Source organism: Nothobranchius furzeri, chromosome 15 (genome assembly GCF_043380555.1).
Source record: "Nothobranchius furzeri strain GRZ-AD chromosome 15, NfurGRZ-RIMD1, whole genome shotgun sequence".
In the NCBI taxonomy this organism is placed as follows: domain Eukaryota; kingdom Metazoa; phylum Chordata; class Actinopteri; order Cyprinodontiformes; family Nothobranchiidae; genus Nothobranchius; species Nothobranchius furzeri.
Genome location: NC_091755.1, coordinates 52,904,693 through 52,929,644, shown reverse-complemented (window position 1 = coordinate 52,929,644; position 24,952 = coordinate 52,904,693). Strand labels below are relative to the sequence as shown.

Sequence of the window (24,952 nt, the reverse complement as noted above, 5' to 3'; positions counted from 1 at the left end):
ACTGTAGTTTGGTGCATAAGCACAGGCCACAGTCAGAACCCGTCCCCCACACGTAGGCGGAAGGAGGCTACCCTCTCATTCACTGGGGTAAACCCCAAAGTACAGGTACCAAGATGGGGGCAACTAGTACGCCCACCCCTGCTCGGCGCCTCTCAGTGGGAGCAACTCCAGAGTGGTAGAAAGTCCAACCCCTCTCAAGGAAACTGGTTCCAGAGCCAGAGCCATGCGTTGAGGTGAGTCCGACTATATCTAGTCAGAACCTGTCAAACTCACACACCAACTCAGGTTCCTTCCCCACCAGAGACGTGACATTCCATGTGCCAAGAGCCAGCTTCTGTAGCCGAGGTCCCCGCCCTTGACTACCACCCATCACACACTGCACCCGACCCCTTTGGCACCCCCCCACGAGTGGTGAGCCCATGGGAAGGGGGACCCATGTTTTCTCTTCGGGCTGTGACACCAGGCGCTCGCCAACGTGCCCCACCTCCAGGCCTGGCTCCAGAGAGGGGCCCCGGTGACCCACATCCGGGCGAATTAATAATTCATCAGAAGAGGTCTTCGGGCTGCTCTTTGTCTGATCCCTCACCTGGGACCTGTTTGCCATGGATGACCCTACCAGAGGCAGAAAGCCTCAGACAACTTAGCTCCTAGGATCATTGAGACACTGAAACCCCTCCACCACGGTAAGGTGGCAGCCCAGGGAGAGGAGGCTTACAGCACCTGGTATTCCCAAGCAGTCTCCCATACAGGTACTGACCAGGCCCAACCCTGGATTGCTTCCAAGATCAGACGAGATCAGGCTTTTTCAGGGTGGTATGGCCATATACACAAGTTTTCTTGCAACTGCACCATGGGACAGACAGTGATGCTTATAATAAAACTGTTAAAACTCCACTTTTTATGTATCTTTTAAAATATACTTTTATTGTTATCTCTCTCTCTCTCTCTCTCTCTCTCTCTCTCTCTCTCTCTCTCTCTCTCTCTCTCTCTCTCTCTCTCTCTGTATTTATATATATATATCTATATACACATATGTATGTATATATGTATACACACACATTATATATATATATATATATATATATATATATATATATATATTGCCGTTGCCTGCCCGACAGCAGGGAAAGTTCAAAAACCCCCTGCTGCTGCAGCTCCCGCTGCTCCGTTATCTCTCCACACTGACTTATAGAGCCGCTCAGTTCTATAACACGCGGTGACACAGTGCGACACTTCACCCACAATTTAAAAATAAACAAGCAGGTTGTTTTTACCTGCGAGATGTCATAGCAGACTCTGAAAGTTGTCCAGTATCCTGAAGCGTTCCTCTCCAGCTTCTGCTGAGTCGCTGTGCGGATAAAAACCTCTGAGCGTTCAGCTGAACGTGATTACTGACACCACTTCCTGTTGCCACCTGTCAAAATAAAAGCCGTTGTTGTTCTTGTTTCAATCCAAGCTGTGAAATCAGCTAAATATGTATTATTATTATTATGATTATTATTATTATTATTATTATAACAGCATTGTTCAAAACAGACTAATTCCAACATTTATTATAAGTTTTTACATTTTATTGTTTTTGAAATACAAGGTACAGCTAGAGGTTTAAACACTCAACTGTCAGAATCAGAATATTGTTTGTCACTGTTTGATTACAGTGAAATTGTAGATTTGTGCATTATCAGAGATGCACGAAAATGTCTGATGATAGAATCAACCAATTTTCAGCGTGATTAGCTGATTGGAAAATATTTTTCTTCTATCTATATGTAAGTTTGTTGCAACTGCACATTACAAAAAATGTTTTTTTCCTAAGTCTGTAACTATTTACTCAAGCAACAACTTACTTTTCATCTGCTTGTTTTTTTTATTATTATCTATTATTATAGATGTTCTGGAATCAGCCTAACTTATTAAGGTTAGAGTACAAGGAACAGAAATATGTAGTGGCTTTCATAACCAGAATTATTGCATGTCCACCATTTTTTTTAGATAAAGTTTAATTGAAAAAAAATACTTTAAACTTCTGTCAAAAAAATTATTTTTTTTCCTTCTGCAGGTCATCAGGTTAACACGTTCATCAATCTAAATGATAAGGTCATCAAATTTATTGATATTTAATCTAAAAAGAAAGAAAAATGAGCTAAATCAAAATTATTTTAAACAAAAAAACAATATGAATATTTTCATTTTTTTTCTCTAGCAGATCATTATGTTTACCAGTTATGCAACAGTAGTATGATATATGCAGGCGGCTGCTTTGCTTAGTCATAAGAGAAACAGGGCTCCTTTGTTATACAATCATTATGGGATGGCCTCGTAGACGTGAATTGGTGCAGAGTTGTCTAAGCATCGAGGCAGAGCGGCGCTGATGTCACCAGTGTGTGGTTATCAGTGTAGGTTAATCTACTGTGCAGCGGCCGAGCTTATGCAATTGTCTGTGAGCCCACGGACTTCACATATATGGATTCAGTTTTCCACTATTAGACCCGGTGCTGCAGCAGCAGCCTGCAAAACAAACAGGGAGCTTCTCCTCTCTGTGAAATTTCTGCAGCAGGTTTGTTTTCCTTCTGCCAGATGAATTCTGCTTCAGGCTGTATTTTAGTTTGACAATCAAACATGTTATTCATGTGTGAGTCGCAGCTTAAATGACTTTATTGATTGTGTTTGACAGAACAAACACCATGCAGAGTTGGTACACAAGCGAGGGCGTTAGAGAACACGGTTTTTGTGATTTGCAATTTTTTTTCTTGTTCATTGCAATGAAAACTGCTCCAAATTTGTTTTTCCTGGAAGAAAATTAATGTTAATGATGGAATTTTTTCTGGAATTTGTATGTTGGAACAAAGAAGAATAAAAAGCGAGCGAGTGGCTGAGTGAAGTGACAACCAGGAAATCTTGCATTCTATCTCTCATCTAAAACGACAGTTCCGAACTCATTTGTATGAAAGGTAATACACGTATGATGCTATCTGGAGCTGGGTCACATGTTCATTCAGAGCTACTCTGCTGATTTTATTTTGCTGTTTTTGATCAACGTTGGTGTTTCTGTGAACAGCAAAGGTAACATAACTCAATCAGCGTCCTAAAAACGAACGTGTATTTAGGTAAATAAAGTTTCGTAAATCAGAAAGGAATTCAATCAACATGCACGTAAAACACCTGGTAATCTTTAAGAGCGACTTCCTGCAGCTGTGGTTTGTTCACAATCACAATAAATCAAGTGACGCAAATTTCAAAGCTGTGAGGACAACCACGAGTTCCTCTCTGCTTTTTGCACAACGTTCTGAGCATGAAAATGATAAATACCCAAAGGGAGAAGCCTAACCATGGAGCGCTGAAGTAGCAGCTTCCTCGTTTTTGTTGTAGAGAAACCAGGAAAGATGAAAACGTTTGTTTGATCGAGAAAAGCCCCAGATTAGAAGATTTAGGAGGAGCTGGAATTGTAATGCACTGGTGTATTTTTCTGCAATCCTTGTACAAATGTAACCTTCAAAAGTTTATATAAGAAGATTTAAAAATGCATTAAAACAAGCCTGCGCTTTGATAAAGCACGCCTTATCAGGAGCAAGCATTTGCTCTAAGAGCTTCTGTAACCAGTAAAAGGAGCAGCTTATTCAAGTCTGTTTAGTCAAACTCAAAAGAAATGGGTTGTCTTAAATTTTCTGACTTTTGTAAGTTATATTTCAGTTAAGTTGTTTGAACATTAGTTTGTCAGTGTCAAATGAAAATAGTGCACGTATAAAGGTTAAAGGTCAACTTTACTCATATTTTAATACATGTGCAGTGGTCTCCAGGAGTAAGTCGTTCTCTGGGGGGAAAGCTCTGGTGCTCCAGTTTGTGGATGTAGAGATCAGCCGGAGGAAAAGTAGCTTCAGACGACAGGATCTGGAGTCTTACTTCCTGATGATTGGACATCTCTCTTCTGATTGGCTAACAGCAACCACTGATTCAGTTTGCTCTGTGACGTTGATGCTTTATCTCCACAAAAAAACACAAGCCTGGAGGAGTTCTGCCATGTGGTGGAGTTGCTAATGCTAACAGTTAGCTTCTACATGCATAAAAACCTCAGAGTAACTTCATTCTAATCAGAAATAATCCTTAAAAATGTTTTTTGTGGAACTCTAAGCACAAAGTTGTATTTTTAATAAAAGGACAAAGATTTACATGACATCGTAAGCATAAAGGAGTCTGTGGGTAACATCAGCTGTTTTGGTTGATTTTACATAAGAATGGAAAAAACGAGACAAAGTTGAAGGAATTCAGTTTTTATCACCATTCAGGTGGATTCCTGTTTAGCCAACGCGTCATAAATAGCTCGAAGAGCACAAAGGCCCATTTCTAGGGACATGGAAACCAGGATGTCCCGTCTGCCCCAAGGTGGCCTTTGACCTTTTGTTCCTTGAGACTTTTCAATCTTCACATGTAGGCAAGACCTTGATGAAGAGTGGTGCACAGCTGTCCAGTAAACATAAAAACACAACTTTAGTAGGTTTGATTGGGTGTTGGGCTCTGTTGAGGAGGTTAGAGATAATTAAACTCGGAGAAATTTAGATTTTTTTCATGATTCATAAATTTGACCTCAACCAAACTATGAGATGACAGTAATGTAAAAATAACAATTCCCTTGTTTCCAAATGGGAAACATGAACTTTATAGAAGCATAAACATATTAATTACAAGATGGGTCGATTCAATACCTCTTAAGTATTGATCTGTCTCCAGGCTACCAAAAACCATGAGTCCAATAAAATAAAGCTCAGTATTAGGCTAAATTATGTCACAATGTCGCCAATTTGGTAAAGGGGACAAATTAAACCAAACTCACATTTTGCATCTTTTTGTGTTGCAATATATCTTTACTGTCTCTATAAATACTCCCAATGTGAAATAACCCGTCCATCTTTTTCTGTCAGTGTTTTGTTTTAAGAATAAGGTCCCTAAAATGAGCCGTTTCAAACAGTCCTCATTTGTGATGTCACAAAGAAGGAAAATGAAAGTAGGAGAGCTACTGATGGAAGAGTAGCAGCTCTACTCTGGAGCTTCTCAGCTTATAGCAGCCTGAGAGGGGGGTGGGTGGGTGTGGCTAGCTCCAGCTTGGTTTTCTTAAAGTGACAGAGCCCTGAAATGGCTCATTCTGGAAGGTACTGAAAGGGGCAAGAACACAATTTCTGAAATAGCTGTATGTGAGAAGGATTTAATGACCTTGAACTATTAAAACCTAAAAAGTCAATAAATATCTGTGAATAATTTGTGAAGAAGCCTTCAAAAAGTCCAGCATGCACCAGGACAAAGTCCTAAAGCAGGTGTGAGAGTCTCTGCAGAATGTTGAGGAGATGGCCGGGCAGCACAGAAGGACATCAGGGACAGAGTGGCTAAAAGGTCAAGGGCTGGGACTGCTGAGAACTGAGGAAAAGTCTTTTTCTCAGATAAGGAAAATGTGAGCATTCTTACTGTGCCAGTATTGAAGGAGAAATTAGTTTAAAAATAAATAAAATTGTCCTACGATCAATACAAACCTTTTCTTTGACGTTCTGTGCACTAAATCCCTCTCACATAAATCGATTTCAGCAGTTTTATTCTTGGCATTTTTAGTACCTTCCTGAATTTCAGGTGTTTCCCAATATCAAGACACCTGGCCTTGCAAGGATGTCTTGTGAGGCCAGGTGCCTTGCTTATGAGGACACTGCCCAACCATACATAACTGCTTCAGATCTAAAAAAAAACATTTTAGAAATCGGCCCAATAACTACAATTAGTTGACTTACATTTAAACAGGAAATGTGCCCCCAAAGTAGCTGCCGGCTTCTTATCCTCCATTCTTTTGAAAATACCGCGCTGTATTGTGGGAAAGTTTTGACCAAGGCCAAGCTACAAGGCACCTCCCATTTATCCTTGCTCAGCTAGCTAAATGGCTAATAAACAGAGAACATGTGGTAGCACATGAACATGCCTTGGTGGTTCCTGATGATGTATCTCCTAGGCAACTGGGGTAGGACCAAGGCATCATGGGAAGGTTCTTTGACATTGAGAAACACCTGTCATTTCAGGGCTCTCTCACTTTAAGAAAACAAGCTGGAGATGGCCATGCCCACCCATTTCCTGATTGACTGCTATAAGCTGAGAAGCTCTAACACCCAGGAGGGGTTTGTAATAGAGCCACTGCTCCTCCACTCTGGAGTGGTGAGTTGTGGTTAAATGCAAACAGTCCCCGTTTGTGATGTCACAAACGAGGACTGTTTGCATTGACTTGTCTTAGAATCATAATTCCTAAAACCAAACCATTCCAGAAAATGGATGGACGCTTTTTTCCACCTTTAGGTGTTTTTAAAGGCAGTAGACCCACATGGCAGCACAAAAGGTGAGTTTTGCATAACACATCCACTGTAAAGCATCGTGTGTGCGGTTACTCAGCAGAACACAACATCTAAACATCCTGGTACTGAATTATTATACATATTTTAAAAAGTAATATAACAGCACAAAAGCATCACATGTTGTGAAAACTGATTCTTGTGTCACCATCAATGGTAACAAACTCGCCATCAAGACAAAAAGGAAGACAACGGTGAAGGACGGGCTCCATTTGGTTGACGTTTTATTTCATGGTGGTAGGAACACAAGACAAAGGTCATAAAGTTAGTAATGTTCAGGTCATGCCACTCTCAACTCGGTGCACTGCCCTTCAACGAGGTTTCGCTCAGTCAGACAGTAGTTTACAGAGGTCAGACATGGAGGACTACCCACATGTAGACTTAAATAAGAAACAAACAAAAATAGCATGTTTAAAAACAGGAAATAGATTTTTTTTCAGAAATTCCAAAAGGGACATTTTTAAGAAGCCCTCAGGGATGTTTATTTAATGTATGGGGGTTATTACTAATATTATCATTATGCAGTACTCATTTACACAATTGGGATGAGGCTAATACACAGGCTAAAGTAAGGAAACAGTTACATGAATGATGTCTTTATGACCTGCTCACAGTCCAGGTGAACAGGTTCTTAAGGCAATTCAGTTCCCACCAAAGCCATTCGCTGCCAAGTCCAAATGGGTCAAATTCAAACAACAGTTTATTCAAATAAAACCAGATCAAAGTTAAGGTGAGTTCTGGGATCCAAGAGCATCGTGGGACACCCAGAGATCCATTACAAACCACATAATTATAGTTCTGGGGCGATTCGTCCCGTGTGTACAGAACAATGTCGATTCATGGGTGAACAGACAAGTCAGACATGTCTCCAGTGTATATTACTAAAAACATAAACCTCCACAGATCACACGTTTGCTAAATTTACACTTTAAAACTGCAGGGCTGTACAAAAAACCCCCAAAATAAAACAGGTTGCTTGATGATTTAAGGAGGAAAACAAAAGTTCAGAAAGCAAAAGTACAAGACCATTTGATGCTCAACCACAGACAGGCATGGGTTTCTTAGAATATTGCCAAGGTTCTCATATCAAAACAAGTCTTTAAGTCAGCCATCTTGGTTTATTGCGTTCGGCAAAGACGACTTCACGTTGCAACAGTCCACTGAATGTTACAGAATTTGCACTAGTAGTTTAAACCCATGCTATGTTAACTTGCAAGTACTGTAAGATGATGTTTTTGCGACTGTTATGGCTTCAAAAAGTCACGAGAACGTACCAGTCTCTCTCTCTCCCTCTCTCTCTCATCATCACTCTTTTTCTCATTCAAACGCCAGAAACAGAAACTGTTCCTCCGGGAATGTTCTTAGGATAAAAAGCACAAAGTAAATGAAGTCTCAGGAAGTTTTTTTGTCTTTAGGTTTGACAAACTGATTGTTGATTGAAAGGACATTCCCAAGTGTAGTAGCTCTCCCCATGATAAGATCTCTCCTTGCTTCCTCCGTCTGTCCTTTTCTTCAGTCTTTGCTTTCAGCACCTCCTTAAGGTCAGATATGGTAACGACTCTTCCCTCCTGCACCGTTTGAAGCTCCTGCAAAACTAACAGCTCCCAAATGCAAAAGAACAATAGAAAGATGCAGGGAATAAAACACGTTAATCCAATTTCTGTATTCTGGAAAAAAATCACATGAATGGAAATTAGGAGAAGAAGGAAAAAAAAATGAGATATTTTTCTAATTAGATGACTTTTTTTAAGGGGAAAACTTTCAATAAGCAAACAAAAACCTGATTCAGAAGTGCATGCATTTATAGTGGTCAACATTAGTTCATCTGCTGATTTTAGAACAGAACGCACAAATAGTACATGAAGAGCACAGACCTCCAAAGAGAACCCATCTTACATATTCACAGTCTTAGGTATTATTTATATAGTCTATATTTATAACATTTATCTATGATTCATTTATGGACTCATGACTAATGAGATGAGAGTCATTGTGAAGCGCGGAGCTCTCTCCGTCGTGTCGGGCTGCCGTGTTAGTGAGTCATATTTCAAAACTAAAGGCTCTGATGGGACCGACTGGAGAGTTTCTTCTTTCTTTTTATCTTCTTTTATTATTTTGACGCTGTGAGATGGGTGGGGGCGGGGGTGGGGTGGGGTGGGGGGGGGGGACAGCCTCCTTACTCACTGTTGCAGCTTGACTGATATTTGAAGAGTCTCATTAGGAAAATATAGTGGGATCAGTACTGAGTTTCTTGACTCTTAATGCCAGCTGGCCGCCATATTTGAGGAGAACAAAACAAATCAGCTCTCACAAGGGAATGCATGTCTTTACATTTAAGGATGGAAGGGCCATGCTTGGGGAATGTGGTTGGATAAATATGGCACCAAGACAAGGCGACAACCAGGGATTATTAGCAAGGTCCACTGCGTTCAAGTAATGAGTGAAGAAAACCTAAAACATGATTTTTAAGGTAAAAACAAAACCAATGTCAGGAAAATATCTCTTCTCCCACAGAGATACCTTGCTTTTTTAAAAAGAAGTTGAAGGGCCTTAAAGGAACTGTTTAGAGTAAATGTAGAAAAAACAAAAACAAAATAAAAGGCAAAATATTTAAAACAAAAACTAGAGGATTGAATTTGTTTCTTCCATATAAAAAGCAATGAAAAGTATACAAAAATAGAAAATAATTACAGCAGGAGACATGGGCGCTATGGAGGGAGTGGGTGGGAGGGTTTGTTGTTGTTGTTGTGGGCTTTGTTTTTTCGGTCTTGCAGTATTTGTCTCTGCTTGTTACTGGGTGGCGGAACAGTGTAATATTTTAGGGCTGTTTAAGGCGTCCTCCACCAGGTGGACCTCCACTCCATCGACCACCACATCTTTGATACAGCCGACAAAGCCGGTGCTGTAGGCCTTGGGCAACCGACGTGCCACTGCCAGCTCTTCCAGACCACCTGAGAAGGAACAGAAGCACAAAATTAGTGCAGATAGTTCTACATCTATTACTTTTCCTGCTCATGCTGCGCCACGAGGATCTGATTTCGATCCTCTTGTTTTTAAGTATATTTTCATCACTTCTATGCAGATAATATTCAAATATATATTTATTTTAAACTACAAGATGTTTCTAGGCTACCAAAGGGCTTTAAGTATATTAAAGTTGGATGTTTGAAAACATACTTCATTTTCATAAAGAGACAACTAAAGTCCTTGATATGGCATCTGACAGATTTGTGTCTGACAGTGGGAACTCTTCGTCTTCTGGCTAATTTGACTAAATCTGTTAGTAATCTTGATTCAACCATGTATTTATTCATGACAAATCAGATTTTTACAGATTTTGAAGTTCATGTTAGGATTCTGGTTTAAAATTTTAGAGCTCTACAGGCACAAGCAGCAATTCATACCAGCGATATCGGCCATTTCTCAATACCCAACGACTTGGCAAGCACACCACAGAGTTCATTCTATCAGTATGGGAGGATGAGGACGCCATTTAGTAGGGCTGTCCTGATACAACTTTTTCACTTCCGATACGATACAGATATTGCAGCCTTCAGTATTGATCGATACCGATATCGCAGCCTTCAGTATTGATCGATACCAATATTGCAGCCTTCAGTATTGATCAATACCGATATCAAAGCCTTCAGTATTGATCGATATCTATATTGCAGCCTTCAGTATTGATCGATACCGATATTGCAGCCTACAGTATTGATCTATACCAATATCGCAGCCTTCAGTATTGATCAATACCGATATCACAGCCTTCAGTATTGATCGATATCTATATTGCAGCCTTCAGTATTGATCGATACCGATATTGCAGCCTTCAGTATTGATAAATACTGATATCGCAGCCTTCGTTCCAGGGTCACTGCAACCCTCCAACCCTCAATGCTCCTCCCCCTATCCACACTGAGGTGACATGCGCTGCTTATCGTGGCAGCAGGAACTGAAGTGGGGATACTCCCAACTAGGGCTGTAGCGAAGCCTCGACGACGTCGACGGCTCGATTCTAAAAATTTGTCGACATCAGATCCGGAAGTCGACGCACCGCGCCCACTTGTTGCATCCCCAGGAGTTTGTAAATAGAGGAGGAATCTGCCTGTTTTTCCTCTAGTTTGCCCTCTTCTCCGCCTTCACTAACATCTCCGCCAAATACCGAAGACCCGGAACAATGTCCGTCCACTACTAGATTATTTTCCTGTGTTGCCCGCCTTCGTCTCCCGGCAACGGACAACAACTTCCGGGGTCATATGCGCTGCTTCGTCTCTACCGCAGATGTAGGACATCACCGGGAGCGTTTCTCCCTTCTTTAAGGAGCTTCTTTCAGACATTAGGAGAGCTGTTTTGGTGGTAGCAGTCTCTCCTCTGCGCTGGTCTGTTTGCTGCTGGTATTTTTGGTTTATTTAAACTTGGTAACTTGAACTTAATGTTGGTAAAGCTACTGTTAGCATCTTCGCTAACAGCTTCGTGCATTTGGATAAGCTGTTACGTTTTGGTTTAGAGTTCATGTTTTTTGTGGTGCAGATCTCCCTTTTATTACATTTAGAGTGTTGTGGGTTTTCGGTTTAGTGTAAAATATCACCTTGAGTTTGGTTTAACCACCCAGTTTAGAGTTTGGACTTTTGGAGATTCTTATTTTTGTCCAGAACCCTGTAATCTTTGCCCAGTGGGACATCCCTAGTTATTTGTACTTTGTTTTAATTCCCCACAGGCAGAATTAGTTTTATTATTCCCAACCTGTGGATGGAAAGATTTATGATTTTTTGTAGTTGTAAATAAACCTGATCATCATTTTAACTTTTAAATCCCGTTATTGTCCCTTCCTTTTTGCACACGAGCCAAACTCCCCAGGAAGGGTGGTAACACCACTCGCCTCATGCTCATAAGTGACCAAAACAAAGCAGCATGGAGACACTCCATCTCCAACCACCTCTCAGGCAGCAGCCTGCACTCCCAAGTTCTACACATCACCAGAACATAACCAACCGCAACACAATAAAAGCAGTGTTATACAAAATGGAAGGCCTGTAGTGTTTATTCTCTTACAGTAAGAATTTATCAATTTTTTGAGGAATTTATTTGAGATTTTCTGGTTTTTGTTAATTGTGCAATAGAAAAATAATCATTAGATTAATTTTCTAAATAGTCATTAGAATAGTCGACTATTCGATAAAATAATCGTCAGAATAATCGTTTTAAAAATAATCGTTTACCCCAGCCCTACTCCCAACCCACCACCCCACCTAGTGGACACTTATGTTGTGTGATGTCTGAAGTCTGTTGCATTTCTGTCTGAGGTGTTTTTATGCAGAGCAAAGCTGCCCTCCTGGTGGAGGGTAACTCTGAAGTGCCTTTTTTCCCTCCACCTGAACCAATCCTCATGTAAACCCTCTTATCTCTATTAAGGTAGCGCGACTCAGGGTTGCGAATGACCACAGTCACCAATTCTTTTCATGTGTCTTGCCCATGTATGTCTGATCTCTGAATTGTGTGTACTGAAACTCTAATTTCCCTCTGGGATTAATAAAGTATCTTTGATTTGATTGATTGATTGATTCAGTATTGATTGATAACGATATTGCAGCCTTCAGTATTGATCGATACCGATATTGCAGCCTTTAGCATTGATCAATACCGATATTGCAGCCTTCAGTATTGATCGATACTGATATTGCAGCCTTTAGCATTGATCAGTACAGATATTGCAGCCTTCAGTATTGATCGATACTGATATTGCAGCCTTCAGTATTGATCAATACCAATATCACAGCCTTCAGTATTGATCGATACTGATATCAATCTGATACGATATCACCAAAATTCATACTTACTTTTACCTATTTCGTAGTGTGGAATGTATGAAAGGTTTGATCAAGTGATACTCCATCAGAGAACAAGAGCCAATAACAGTAAGAATAAAAAAAAAAACACAATTTTATGAACCATTTGTTGTGAAAATGTGAACCTTAATGGAGTGCTTATATTGGAGATTTTTGATGCAGTCTAATAAAATCAGATACAGTGTTTTTGGGCTGATATCAAATTGCTTTCCATATTGATATCGGAACGGGAAATCCCTACCATTTAGGACAGAACAATATTCCATTACATCAGGGCAACAAGCACCGCTTGCTGCTACAGGTAAAATAACGACCCGGTAAAAATAAAAGTCAAGTTTTTTCCTTCAATAACAAATTTACAATTAAATATTAGGTCCACTTTTGATCAAAATTAATCAAATACGAGCATTTCTCACTGTTAAATGAAGAAAAAAGTTTATTTTCCATCACAACAGAGCTGTTTAAGGCAATGCTGCTTTTATATTATTTGAGGGATTGTGAAGTCTGAAAAAAATACACACAACAAATTTTACAGGTTCTGCACAATTATTTACAATAACAGACAGCTTTATATTTCTTTATTCGTGTTTCTGATAGTCTGCAGAAGGATGCATTGATGCATTCACAATACATCCGGGAACTTTGAGGGAATTTGCCACGCTATGTACTTATTGGAACAGTACTTGGGTCATCGTTGGTGACGTTCCAGAAGGATGTGAGTACCCAGGTTCAGACGAGTATGCTTATTGAGAAACAGCCCTTTGGTCCCCAGTGGTTTCCAGAGGTAATGTGGTCAGTAAGTAAACGCATCACACAAAGCTTTTGGAACAGCAAGCTTATTATTGAGGAATCAAAAGTGTTCTTGAATATTTTTATCAGTGTTTATATCTCTAGCTCCGAAAACAGACATTCTGCTGCAAAAATAAAACAGGATTTCAAACCCAGTCCAAATGCTTCTCCAGGGCTTCAGAAGACATAACTATTTCATCACTGGCATGATTAGCAGGCTGAGCTTACGTGGATAACCCATGGAGCGTTCCTTTCAAGATCAAAACAGCAGGATGAGGGATTGGATTTCAGAACAAATTAAACCTGAAAATTCCCTGAAATGTTGTTGTACAAGCAACCAAAGCAGCTGCTTGGTTCTGTCAGACTGCGTTACAGCTTTTTGAGATTTCTCATGATGGCGGCTGCTGATGGACACGACAGGCTGACAGTTTTGGTTTTCAAATCAGCTCGATCAAAGAGAGACGGGGTCTGAATAGCAGCTGGAGAAAACCCAGCTAAGACATAAGAGAGACGTTTATTTAATCTGACATGGAGCATAAGGAGCTACAGAATTATGCTACAACAGAAAGAAAGTTTAAAAGATTTGTATGGTTGGTCTGGAGATGTCCATCTGATCATTTATTCTGACCTAAACAAGGTTTTATTTTATTGTGTTATTGCCTTTTTGATCTGCTTGTTAATATTTCTCAACTTGAAACATATTACACATAAAAAGCAAGCTTTGAGATGCTTTTATTTTGAAAGGCCATGTTTCCTCAGGGGTTTTACAAGCAATTCTTAAAATGTGAGCTTTCCCAAATATTGGTTTTTACATTTTTGTTGATTTTCAGACCAATTTGTAAAAATACAAGCACAACCTAAATTAGGTATTTATTTAATATGTTCCAGATCAAATCTTTCATTTCATTTGCCAGTATATGAACAAAGAGTTCATTTTTCCCTTTCACACAAATCCAGAAAAGGTCCTTAAAATAAATTCTGTACATTTAAAATCTACAATGAAAACACTTTTTTAAGTTGAATGCCGTGACAGAAATCCCGTTTACCTCTGTGCTTTGGTAGTTGGAAACTGGCATCAGAGTTTTATTTATTTTAATCATCTGGCTTGTTTTGGTTACTTAGTAAAATCAGCACATCTATCCACCATTTTTTACCCAGAGAGAATAATCCTTGCACTTTTACCTGGCTGCTCCTCCACCTGGGCTTTTCTCACCTTCCCCATCTCCCCTCCCCTCCCGTTTCCTCGGAGTGAGAGTTCACATCCCTTCAGAGCTCTTTACATCCCGTGTCCCTGCCCCTATTAATCGGATTGCGTGCCTCTGAACCAGGAGTCGGCGGGCTAATTTCATGCAAGTTACAGATGAATTAATGATGAACGTTGAAAAGGGGATTTAAGGAGAAGAAGGGCTCCCGATAGGAGGGCTGTGTGAGGATTATATATTTGTGCAGCAGGGCTCAGCACCTGTTCCACGGCGCTGCCTCTCCCTGTGAGGAAGTAAGCGTGCATCTGTGTGCACCTCTGCATGAGGCGAGCTCCTTAAATGTCACTCTCAAACCCACTTTTCTTCTGCCGCTTGCTTTGCATTTTTAAACAACCAGGCCATTTTTTCTGCCTCTTATTTAGTCAGCGTGTTCAGTCCCAGCTCGGCCTTGTACGTAAGCTCTTTCACAAACGATTCCTCAAAGCCAAGGTCAGACCAAATTGAACTGAAGAAAGATAATGGCCCGAGTTTGGTCATTTTCAATTCTGAAAAGCAAGTAAGTCAGGTAGCTTTTCATTTCCCACCTCAGTGCCTGAAAAGACTTTTGTTGCAGTGGGTTTTCACTGCAGCATGCTTTGGTTTCCTCTGCAATGCTAATAAAATTATTACTCATACTTTGCTGGAATCAGTGAGTGAAACCACACGGCCACGCGCATTTTCTCAGTCCTTGTGAACAGCATTTTAAACGAGACATGTTAAGACTTGTTTTCCTAAGTTATAATAGTTTAAACTATTGCTTTCAAATTGGTTTCAGTGTTTCTTGACTTGAGCAACTTCACATTGGACAGCCATCTGCTGACCAGAAACTGAGTAGGAACACCAGTGGGGGGGTCTGTGCCTGCTTTACGGCTATAGCTGTTTATTGTGGAGTCTACAAAATCATGGACTGATGGTGACCTGGCTTTGTTATACTGGACTTGTAAGTACTAATAATTTTTGTGTCTATATTAGTATCAGTGTGCTCGTGTTAAAGTTAGCTTTGTTAGTGCTAGCTACACCAGGCTATGGCAGGGTTGTTTACTGCAGTTGTAGTTCCGCTTTCAACCAATAGGAGGCAGAAGCAAGAAACTTACTAAGTGTTGCTTTAAGAAAACGAGCTGCAGCTGGCCCCGCCCATCCACCCTTCACTCAGGCTGCTATAAACTGAGAATCTCTGATATCCCAGAGGGGCATGGAGTAGAGTCGCTGGTCCTCCAGCCTGGAGAACAGACGGTTCTATGCAAATGTTCCCTTCTGCGACATCACAAACAGGGACCTTTTGAAACGGTTTGTTTGAAGTTTGTTTTCACTGACAGAAAACAGAAGAGGCTTTTTTATGTTTGGAGTGTTTATAGAGGCAGTGGAGGACCACATGGCAGCACAAAAGGTGAGTTTAGCATAATGTGTTCCCTTTAAGATGACCGTGGCCTACTTTTGAAATGCTTGTGTGGGCACCTACCTAACCAGAGGGCTCCGTCTGTGTCCAGCTGTGTGGCTGCTAAAGGTGATGACCCTGTTACTGCTGCCTCATTGCCGACCTGTAGAGAGCCGTCTCGAAGAGCTCTGTGAAGGAGAAATGAGGAAGTGCAGTTAGGAGTCGGTCGGATCTGTGGGCTGTACACTCTAGATGCCTTTAAACTGAATCAAATTTCTGCAGCTCCACTCCTAGTGTACTGAAGTGTGTTTCCCAAGCAGCGCTCCAAATGAGCCTGCCTAGCAGCTAACAGATGCTCCAGTCATTTAGGAGGCTCCTCACTGCACACACTGAAGAATTTTAGCAACAGTGCAAATTTCATCTCACTAAAAGGTCTCCAACAGAGACCGTGTCGTTTAACAGGAACCGCACGCACAGAGGATGATGCAGAACGCCACATAATGCGCTCCCCCATTGCTGTCCAACATGCAGAGAACGCTGCGTTCTTCCTGTAAGCTGGGCTAAAATTTGGTCAAATCCCTGTTTAAAATGGAAGCAGTGGCCTTTTGAGGATCAATTGTTCTCGTCTTAAATGATAAAACCAATCTAATTATCTGCCACGGGCCCATCCACAGCCACGCTGCAAAACAAATGCTCGGCAGAGATAAAGCAGAGAATGCGCGGAAAGTGTTGAATGGGTCCTTCTTGCTGTTCAGGCTGTTAATTTGTTTCTAATGAAGAAATCAATTAATGTGACAACAGTGTCCGATAAAAAATATTGCATGCTTTGTGTTTTCTTTTCTTCCGGGCCGATTATCCATCTATTACAGACGTGCTAATCTGTACGGACCTGTGGATTCGCATCGATCATGTATGTAAGCAGACTTAAACACAAACACCACACATTTAATTATAAGCTAGAACAGGAATTCAGAAGAATAATTCAATTTATTTATTTATTTTCTGATTATCTTGGATTTTTAACACCACCTGACCTTAAATGCCATTTAAAGATATTCTGCAGCATGTATGGGTTGCGTTTGCATTTTCAGCCACTGCTTTCCCTAAAATCCCCACCATGTTGAGGTGTTACAGCAGTTATTAGCACGTCTGAGCCTCTGTTGTCCTAATGCATCAAACGCATGCGTGACCGAGCGCAAACACCACCTTAATCTGAAACTAATCATTCATCAACTCAGAGCGCGGGATCACCACGTAGCAGAGGATTTACACAGGAAATCACACAGTTTGCAGTGACACAAAGACAATCTGGATTAACTCTAATCCTTCTTTAACTGTAAAAAGCCTTTCACCGCCGATCCCCGGCTACCTGTCGGCTCCCTGCTTACCTGCTGGCTTTGATGCGTATCCAGCTGTTGGTGTCGACGCGCACCGACGATCGCAGCACCACGGGTTTGGAGCCCAGGTCGTACGTCATCTGGACGTGTCCGTCCACGACAGCTAGGGCGATGTAGTCGGAGCGCTCCACGCCTTTGCCGCTCCAAAGCAGCAAACCCTGGGTTGCCTCGGTCCGGATGCTGAGCTCAAATTTGTTCACCAGCAGAGCCTTTTCACTGGGAGAGCATCACAGGCACAAACCGTCAGTAAGACTCCTAAAATGAGCTTTTGAGTAACTGCTAGTGACTTAAATGCATGTCCAACAGGACAGACAGTTTCTTTTTATGCATTTGGTAAGAAAAAGAAACATGAAACTTGGTTACTGTGATCTTGTTTTAACAGTTACAGTCATGTGGAGGAAAATCAGGATGCAGACGGAGTTCAGGAGTAGCAGGGGGCTGTTTTGCTACTAGCTTTAGCACATCCTATTGAGTCTAAACTGCACTGCTGCTTCCGCTGCGTGTGTGTGCACGTGTGAGTGTGTGTGTGTGTGTGTGTGTTCAGGCAGCTGTTTGATCTCTTCACTGCTGCAGCTGCAGGGGTGATTTGAATGCAGAGACGGGAAGACTTCCCTCGATCCTTAAGAGGCATGTATGCAACTGTCACAGCTGTGTGAGAAAAGTACACACAACAATGCGCCTCATCTGCACACACTCAAGACACTCACAACGTTCGATTTGAGCGTCCAGCAAATTAAAACTTGACATCCAAACAACAGTTTGTGCATTATGATCATTTTCTGGGTTCATTAGACACAAAAACAGAGAAAACGTGAGGAGACGTACATCAAAAATATTCATGAAACAGCAAAAACACTCAGACAAAACGATAAAGGACAAGACAAAAAATAATCAACATGGTGGACAGGACAGGAAAGAGGGGGACAAACCTGTACGGGAGACTTTTATTAGTAGGAAAACTTAGAATGACGTATTATTATTAAATCAGATTCAAAAATAAAAGCATGATGGTGATTTTTATGGAATCTGTTGACAGATTGCTGGTTCACTTAAAGGGACTTTACAGACTTTTGAATTTTTATGCTCGCGATTGCCCCCTCAGGCCAAAAGCGTAACGACAGCTTCAATTGTAGGCTCGTGCACGAGGCGCGCATGCTGTACGTGCACACTCCTTAACGAAAATAACAGCTGAGACAGTCCTGTGTGTGTGTGTGTGTGTGTGTGTGTGTGTGTGTGTGTGTGTGTGTGTGTGTGTGTGTGGCCCGGAGGACAGAGGACAGGAGAACGTGCAGCTAATTAATTAAATAATTTGGTTCTGTACCTTTCTCTTCAGCACAGCCGACAAAGGTTTATGATGGGTCAGTCCTCCTGCATGCTCAGATCATTCCCTTCCCTTGCTTGAAAAATTGTTCCAAAATGAAAGTTGAACCCACATCTTTTTTATCTGTGAATTCAATGCCGTTCGGCGAGTCTCAAATAAAAATTTGGGCATCTTACTGTAAAAAAATATACATTAATGTAAAAAAGAAACTCTAAATGAACTATGTTCACATCCAGAATCAAACCCAGGTCTTCTGTGTGAGAGTCAGACATCTTACTAGGTTAGCTAAAGCGCCAGTCACGTCTTCTGTATCTGTAACATTTACATCCTTGATGACAGCTGAAACAACGTTCAAAGAACGGTTCGGAGGGAAAATGGCTATTTTGTTGCTAATTTGCAGGAAATATCTAGAAGAAAGTTCTACAGAAAGTAGCTAAGGGTCCTCAGAAATGTAGCTAGGTTCGTCACTAGACGTTAGGAACAGCGACAAAGTCGCTGAGTTGGCACTACCTCTCTCTCTGCTGCTAAAGCTACGGATAGCAAATGCTACGGGCGATGCCTGAGCGTGAACGCGCATGAAGCAGCCTGCTCGACCCGAGCAGCTCTCTTTTTCTGTGATTTTACAGAAAAACAGGCAATCACAGTAAAAATGCCAGGGCTCATTCTACAGGACCAGGGCATTGCAGGAGAATGTATGAAGAAGAAATTTATTATTTCTATTCATGTTTTGGCTGTCAAAATTCCATAATGTCCCTTTTAAATGAGATTTTCTGCTTCAGTTAAAAACAAACAGATTTAACTGAAACAGCTAAAATCAAAATGAAAGGTATGATTTTGCAGCATCAGAACCCCTTTTTTTCTCTCTAGGGAGAAAAAAAAAACAAACAAAAATGTAGCTTGGTGAACCCTCTCCTGGCAAACCCTCAAAGAGTTTACAAGGCCCAATAAATCTCCATCGCAGCGGCTTGTCAGCGATAAGGTCAAGGTTATTAAAAGTGCAGAACTGTACCATGAATAAAACAACGCTGACACACGGTGATCAGAATCACACACACACTCCTCGCTTCATAGATTGCTGAAGTGATGGTAACAGTTTTTTTAAATGGAGGGGCATCATCTATTTCTCCTCAGAGGGCATTTGAAAGTGTAGGCCTCCACTTCACCACTAGGTGGCAGTAGTGGTCAGACTAATAAAAGCCCACGAGAAGCCAGATCTGGCTTCTATAACAAAATTAATTTGAGACTTTTAGATGCTTTTTGTTATCTTTAGTGTCTTTTTTGAAGAGAGAATTTCTGCAAAGGAGGATTTGGTTGTTTGAGGTCAAGGAGGGGTTGTCTGGAGGGGAAAAAAGGAAGAGGTGAGCAGGCGGTGACAGGATGCAAGCAGACCGCGGTAAAGTTGCAAAGCTTAGAGAGACTCACCTCTGGTCAGATGGGTTCTCCAGAGACTCGGGACTTAAAGGAGCAGGGGAGAAAGTCAACGGCATGCAGTGTAAGCGCAAACAGGCAACCAGGAAAAGAGGGAAGGAGGGAGCGAGGTTAGGGAGAACGCTGCAAGGGCTTATCGGTCTCCACTACGACATCAACCACAAACCGGAGTCGATAACAAGTGTTGTGTGATCACAGGAAGTGTGTATCTCAACGCTGATAACACCAACCCCTAAAAGAGCTTCTCAAGTGAAGAAGCAAGCGTTCAGATTAGGTACATGGTCGGTGTCCGCACCAATCAGAATCCTGATTATCCCTATCATAATTACCGAATGGCTCCTTTATAATTATTACGCTGCACTCTACAGCGCTGCAGCGATTACCTGCTGTCTACAGGAGGAGGTGGAGGAAGAGGAAAAACTGGGCAATTGTTTAAAAAACCGGGTCAAGTGCAGTATCAGATAAGTCATGGCAGATGATTTGTCACTGATGTTATGGGGCTGGAGCAAATCGACCTGAGCTCGGTGATGCGGCCGGAGAGGTGATCGCAGACGGCCGTAAATACTAACAGCAGCGTGCACACCGGCCCTTTCAATGCACTTAATGGCCTCTGAGAAACGTGTTCATTATCTATACGCAATCAAATCATGTGGAATTGATCGGTGCTGACACAAGGTTTGTCTAGGTTCCCGCCCACCATGGCTCTTAGTGACTTTGACATCTATTAAAGTTTTGACAGTGTGGCTCCAAGGACTACTGTCCCTCCTGCTAAGTGAGATTGATGCCCACGGCTGCCCACTGTGGAGAGATCTCAACTGGAGGTCTGATCTACAAAGGGAGATAAATCTGTGATTAACATGTCACAGCCATTCAGAACAGCCGGCTGTGCAATTATTCAAAATTACTGTTAGGTATCTGGCAAAAAAGAAACAACAGAAACTCTGGGGTGGCTTGGAACTCTGGACGGAATCCAGTCTGATTAATTAGAGCCGACTTCGGCTTCAGTGCTTGGTGGGACTTTTTTTTTATTTTTAAAGGTACAACATGTAAAAATTCTGTAGTGAAATAATCACTAAACAGTCTCAACCGTGTTGGAAGGAAGGTTGCATTGAAACAGATTTCCTTCTCAGCTAGCTGGAGGGTTGTCAGTTTTTCTTCTTTAAAAAAACCCAAAGATGGACGTGGTTACTGTTTACAATCAATGAACCTGTGAGGTTGCCGAGTTCACGCCACCTAATGCAGCAGCACCGGCATTTGTAACTCAACACTGGCAGACAAAATTCAGCAGCGTTTTGGAAAGATCCTAAGCCAGTAACAGGAGCGACCCAGAAGTTATTTCTTTAACTCCTAAGATGCCTCGATATCTTTTTGTTTTACTTTAATATTGCGTGAAGCAGGCTAGAGGCTAACGTCAAGCTAGCAAACCTAATGGTGAGTTACAAGCATATACAGGTGCTGGCCAGTAAATTAGAATATCATCAAAAGGTTGAAAATATTTCAGTAATTCCATTCAAAACGTGAAACTTGTACATTATATTCATGCAATGCACACAGACCAATGTATTTCCAATGTTCATTACATTTAAATTTGATATTCATAAGTGACAACTAATGAAAACTCCAAATTTGGTATCTCAAAAAATTAGAATATTCTGAAAAGGCTGAATATAGAAGACACCTGCTGCCACTCTAATCAGCTGATTTACTCAAAACACCTGCAAAGGCCTTTAAAAGGTCCCTCAGTCTTGTTTTGAAGGCACCACAATCATGGGGAAGACTTCTGACTTAACAGCTGTCCAAAAGACAATCATTGACACCTTGCACAAGGAGGGCAAGACACAAAAGGTGATTGCTAAAGAAGCTGGCTGTTCGCAGAGCTCTGTGTCCAAGCACATTAACAGACAGGCGAAGGGACGGAAAAAATGTGGTAGAAAAAAGTGTACAAGCTCTAGGGATAACCGCACCCTGCAGAGAATTGTGACGACAAACCCATTCAAAAATGTGGGGGAGATCCACAAAGAGTGGACTGCAGCTGGAGTCAGCGCTTCAAGAACCACCACGAGGAGACTCATGAAAGACATGGGATTCAGGTGTCGCATTCCGTGTGTCAAGCCACTCTTGAACATGAAACAGCGCAAGAAGCGTCTCGCCTGGGCCAAGGACAAAAAGGACTGGACTGATGCTGAGTGGTCCAAAGTTATGTTTTCTGATGAAAGCAAGTTCTGCATTTCCTTTGGAAATCAAGGACCCAGAGTCTGGAGGAAGAGCGGAGAAGCACAGAATCCACGTTGCATGAGGTCCAGTGTAAAGTTTCCACCGTCAGTGATGGTGTGGGGTGCCATGTCATCTGCCGGTGTTGGCCCACTCTGTTTCCTGAGGTCCAGGGTCAATGCAGCCGTCTACCAGGAAGTTTTAGAGCACTTCATGCTTCCTGCTGCTGACCAACTTTATGGGGATGCAGACTTCACCTTTCAACAGGACTTGGCACCTGCACACAGTGCCAAAACCACCAGCACCTGGTTCAAGGACCATGGTATCCCTGTCCTTGATTGGCCAGCAAACTCGCCTGACCTTAACCCCATAGAAAATCTATGGGGTATTGTGAAGCGGAGGATGCAATACGCTAGACCCAACAATGCAGAGGAGCTGAAGACGACTATCAGAGCAACCTGGGCTCTCATAACACCTGAGCAGTGCCACAGACTGATCGAGTCCATGCTACGCCGCATTACTGCAGTTATTGAGGCAAAAGGAGCCCCGACTAAGTATTGAGTGCTATACATGCACATTCTTTTCATGTTCATTCTTTTCAGTTGGCCAACATTAGAGAAACAAACATTTTTTCATTGGCCTTTAGAATATTCTAATTTTCTGAGATACCAGATTTGATGTTTTCATTGGTTGTCACCTATAAATATCAAAATTAAACGTAATAAACATCGGAAATACATTGGTCTGTGTGCATTGCATGAATATAATGTACAAGTTTCACGTTTTGAATGGAATTACTGAAATATTTTCAACCTTTTGATGATATTCTAATTTACTGGCCAGCACCTGTAGTCGACTCAAACTATCTCAAGCACCATTTTCAATTACCAAAAACTCGATATTACAGTGAAATATATGTGTGAAGGGAATAATAAGGCGTCTGGCATTTTCCTTCCTTTAATGAGTCGTTCAGAACAAAACAGTATGTTAACAGCAAGACGGCAAAAAACAACACTTCTTCTAATGAGATATTACCATAATAAGTGTAGCAAGTGATCCCTACCATAAAAAAATCAAGAGTGCCAACACCAGATATGACATTATCTACTCATCAACTTTCTGTGTATGACTCGTCTTTGCTTGTCATCCAGAATCGTCTGGCGCTGATCCGTAACTAGCAACAGCCACGAAACTCACGGAACGGTAGTGAGAAAAGTCACTTGTGTGTTTTGAAAATGGGCTGCAGTACCTAAATATGACCACAAGGAGTCTTTTTTACTCCATTCTTACATATTACACTTTCTCTTATGGCACTCGCAGAGTACAGACGCTTCCCTTTTTGCTCCCTTATCATTTTTTCCCAAGGCTCTTTGTCCTGTCTGCCCACAGAGCGCCTCTCCGCACTTCTCCTGAAAAACCCTATTTTTTAGAAATGGATTTAATTAATTGGTCATTCAACGTGACTGATAAGATTTTTTCAACGATGAGAACGGAGCAGGGGCTCCCACTTGCCCGCAAGGGACACACCCGGTGGGGTATATGCTCGATTCCTGGAAAGAATGGAGGATCGTATGCCTCTCCCAGTTGTCCATTGAGGACGTTGAAGATGTGTGGATGTTTGGCCTGATGATCACTGGATTTCTCCTGATTGGAGTGGGAGGATATCTGGTTTTCTAGAAATTTGGGAAGACGGGAGCGATTGGAGGGCGACCCGCACCCACGGAAAGCACCGTCCACGTGAGGACCTTACAGACTGGGACGTTACTCGAGGTGAATCGTAAGCTGGACAATGTTCTAGCTGCGATACCGGTATTAGGGCGCAAAATGGATGTCATCTCGGAGAGGGTCACCGGACGGTGTGGAGATGTTTAAAACCTGAATTGGCTTCACTGGAGGACTTGAATGATCAGTTACAGACTTCAAGGCAGAGAGGGAAATTATCTCTGCCTGACCCAAACAAAGTCTTGTTATCCGAATCTGACGCCATGGCAGCCTTGTGAATGCCAACAACAAACCCCCACGAAGGAATGCAGACAGATGCTGTGAAAACCCGACCTACCCCCCCGCCTTCCTCTCGGTGTCTCATGTTGTGAACGGTTGATGTTCGTGCTTATATGTTTAAGGTGTTTTTTTGCATAGTAAAGCTACGCCCTGCCGGGAGTAACTCTGGTATGCGTTTTTTCCCCTCCCCCAATTTATCCTCATGTAATCCCCTTTTCATCTAATTGAAATGAGCGGCGTTATGGCTGCTCTCGTGGTCTGCCTGTATCTGTTCTGACTACATGTGTGTGTGTAACCTTGGTCAGGCTGTGCTGCGGAGTCGAGTTCCTATGCTCTGGGTCGCTGGAGCGCTGGCAATAAAGCTTTTTCTGATTCAGATTCTGATTAAAAAAGATCTCCATAAGCACCCTTGGAAAACCCTGAGCATAGACTCCATTCGCAACAGAAACCGGGTTACAAGGCATGTAGCACTTCCTTCTCCTGCAGTTTTCCATGAGTTTTATCCATTTCCCAGAAAAAAAGCAAAATACATACAAATCTTTCTCTAATTCTATTCAGCGTAAAGAGCGTGGCAATTCATTTTGTTTATAAATGAGTTACAACCATGCATAAATTATTGCTCATTCTTCGAACTGCAAGTCATTCTCTTTGGGTGAGCACAATGCTGATCATGCACACATTCATGCTTCCTTTTGCTTTGAACAAAATGACTGAATGTTGAATGGATCCAAAAAAATGAATGAAATCTGTCAAATGAAATGATGCTTCTGGAGCTTGCATGAAAACTGACTGTCTAACAGGAAAAGATGATTTCTGTGTAAAAAAAAGGCTCGTTTAACCGGGTTAACTATCAAAAATGAGTCTTTTGTTGGAAGTTAGTTGGCTTTGGTTGGACACTGGGCAAACACCCAGTCCTGTAAGTACTTACTCTGGGATCTCATTGGTCAGTTGGCTTGAGTGAAAAGG

At 41.7% G+C, this 24,952-nt stretch overlaps 2 protein-coding genes and 1 pseudogene across 13 annotated transcripts in view; all 3 read right to left on the bottom strand.

Annotated features, from left to right (window-relative positions):
• ptpn11b (protein tyrosine phosphatase non-receptor type 11b) overlaps positions 1-1,401 on the bottom strand; it is a 60,712-nt gene extending 59,311 nt beyond the window's left edge. The window contains exon 1 of the mRNA XM_070544992.1: positions 1,275-1,401. Coding sequence (XP_070401093.1) covers positions 1,275-1,288 — 14 coding nt within the window. The 5' untranslated portion in view covers positions 1,289-1,401. The remainder of the gene's footprint in view (positions 1-1,274) is intronic.
• Positions 709-827, bottom strand: LOC129164840 (5S ribosomal RNA; annotated as a pseudogene).
• A 5,180-nt stretch (positions 1,402-6,581) lies between the features above and the next one.
• The window catches only part of agrn (agrin), a 391,168-nt gene continuing 372,797 nt past the window's right edge, over positions 6,582-24,952 (bottom strand). For 6 of the 12 annotated variants that reach the window (XM_054746151.2, XM_054746157.2, XM_054746152.2 and 3 more), the window contains 5 exons: positions 24,915-24,938; positions 19,769-19,801; positions 17,017-17,241; positions 15,713-15,816; positions 6,582-9,325 (listed from right to left, as the gene is read on the bottom strand). In XM_054746151.2, coding sequence (XP_054602126.2) covers positions 9,165-9,325; positions 15,713-15,816; positions 17,017-17,241; positions 19,769-19,801; positions 24,915-24,938 — 547 coding nt within the window. In that variant the 3' untranslated portion in view covers positions 6,582-9,164. The remainder of the gene's footprint in view (positions 9,326-15,712; positions 15,817-17,016; positions 17,242-19,768; positions 19,802-24,914; positions 24,939-24,952) is intronic. The other 6 variants (XM_054746155.2, XM_054746156.2, XM_015968517.3 and 3 more) reach the window with 2 other exon arrangements.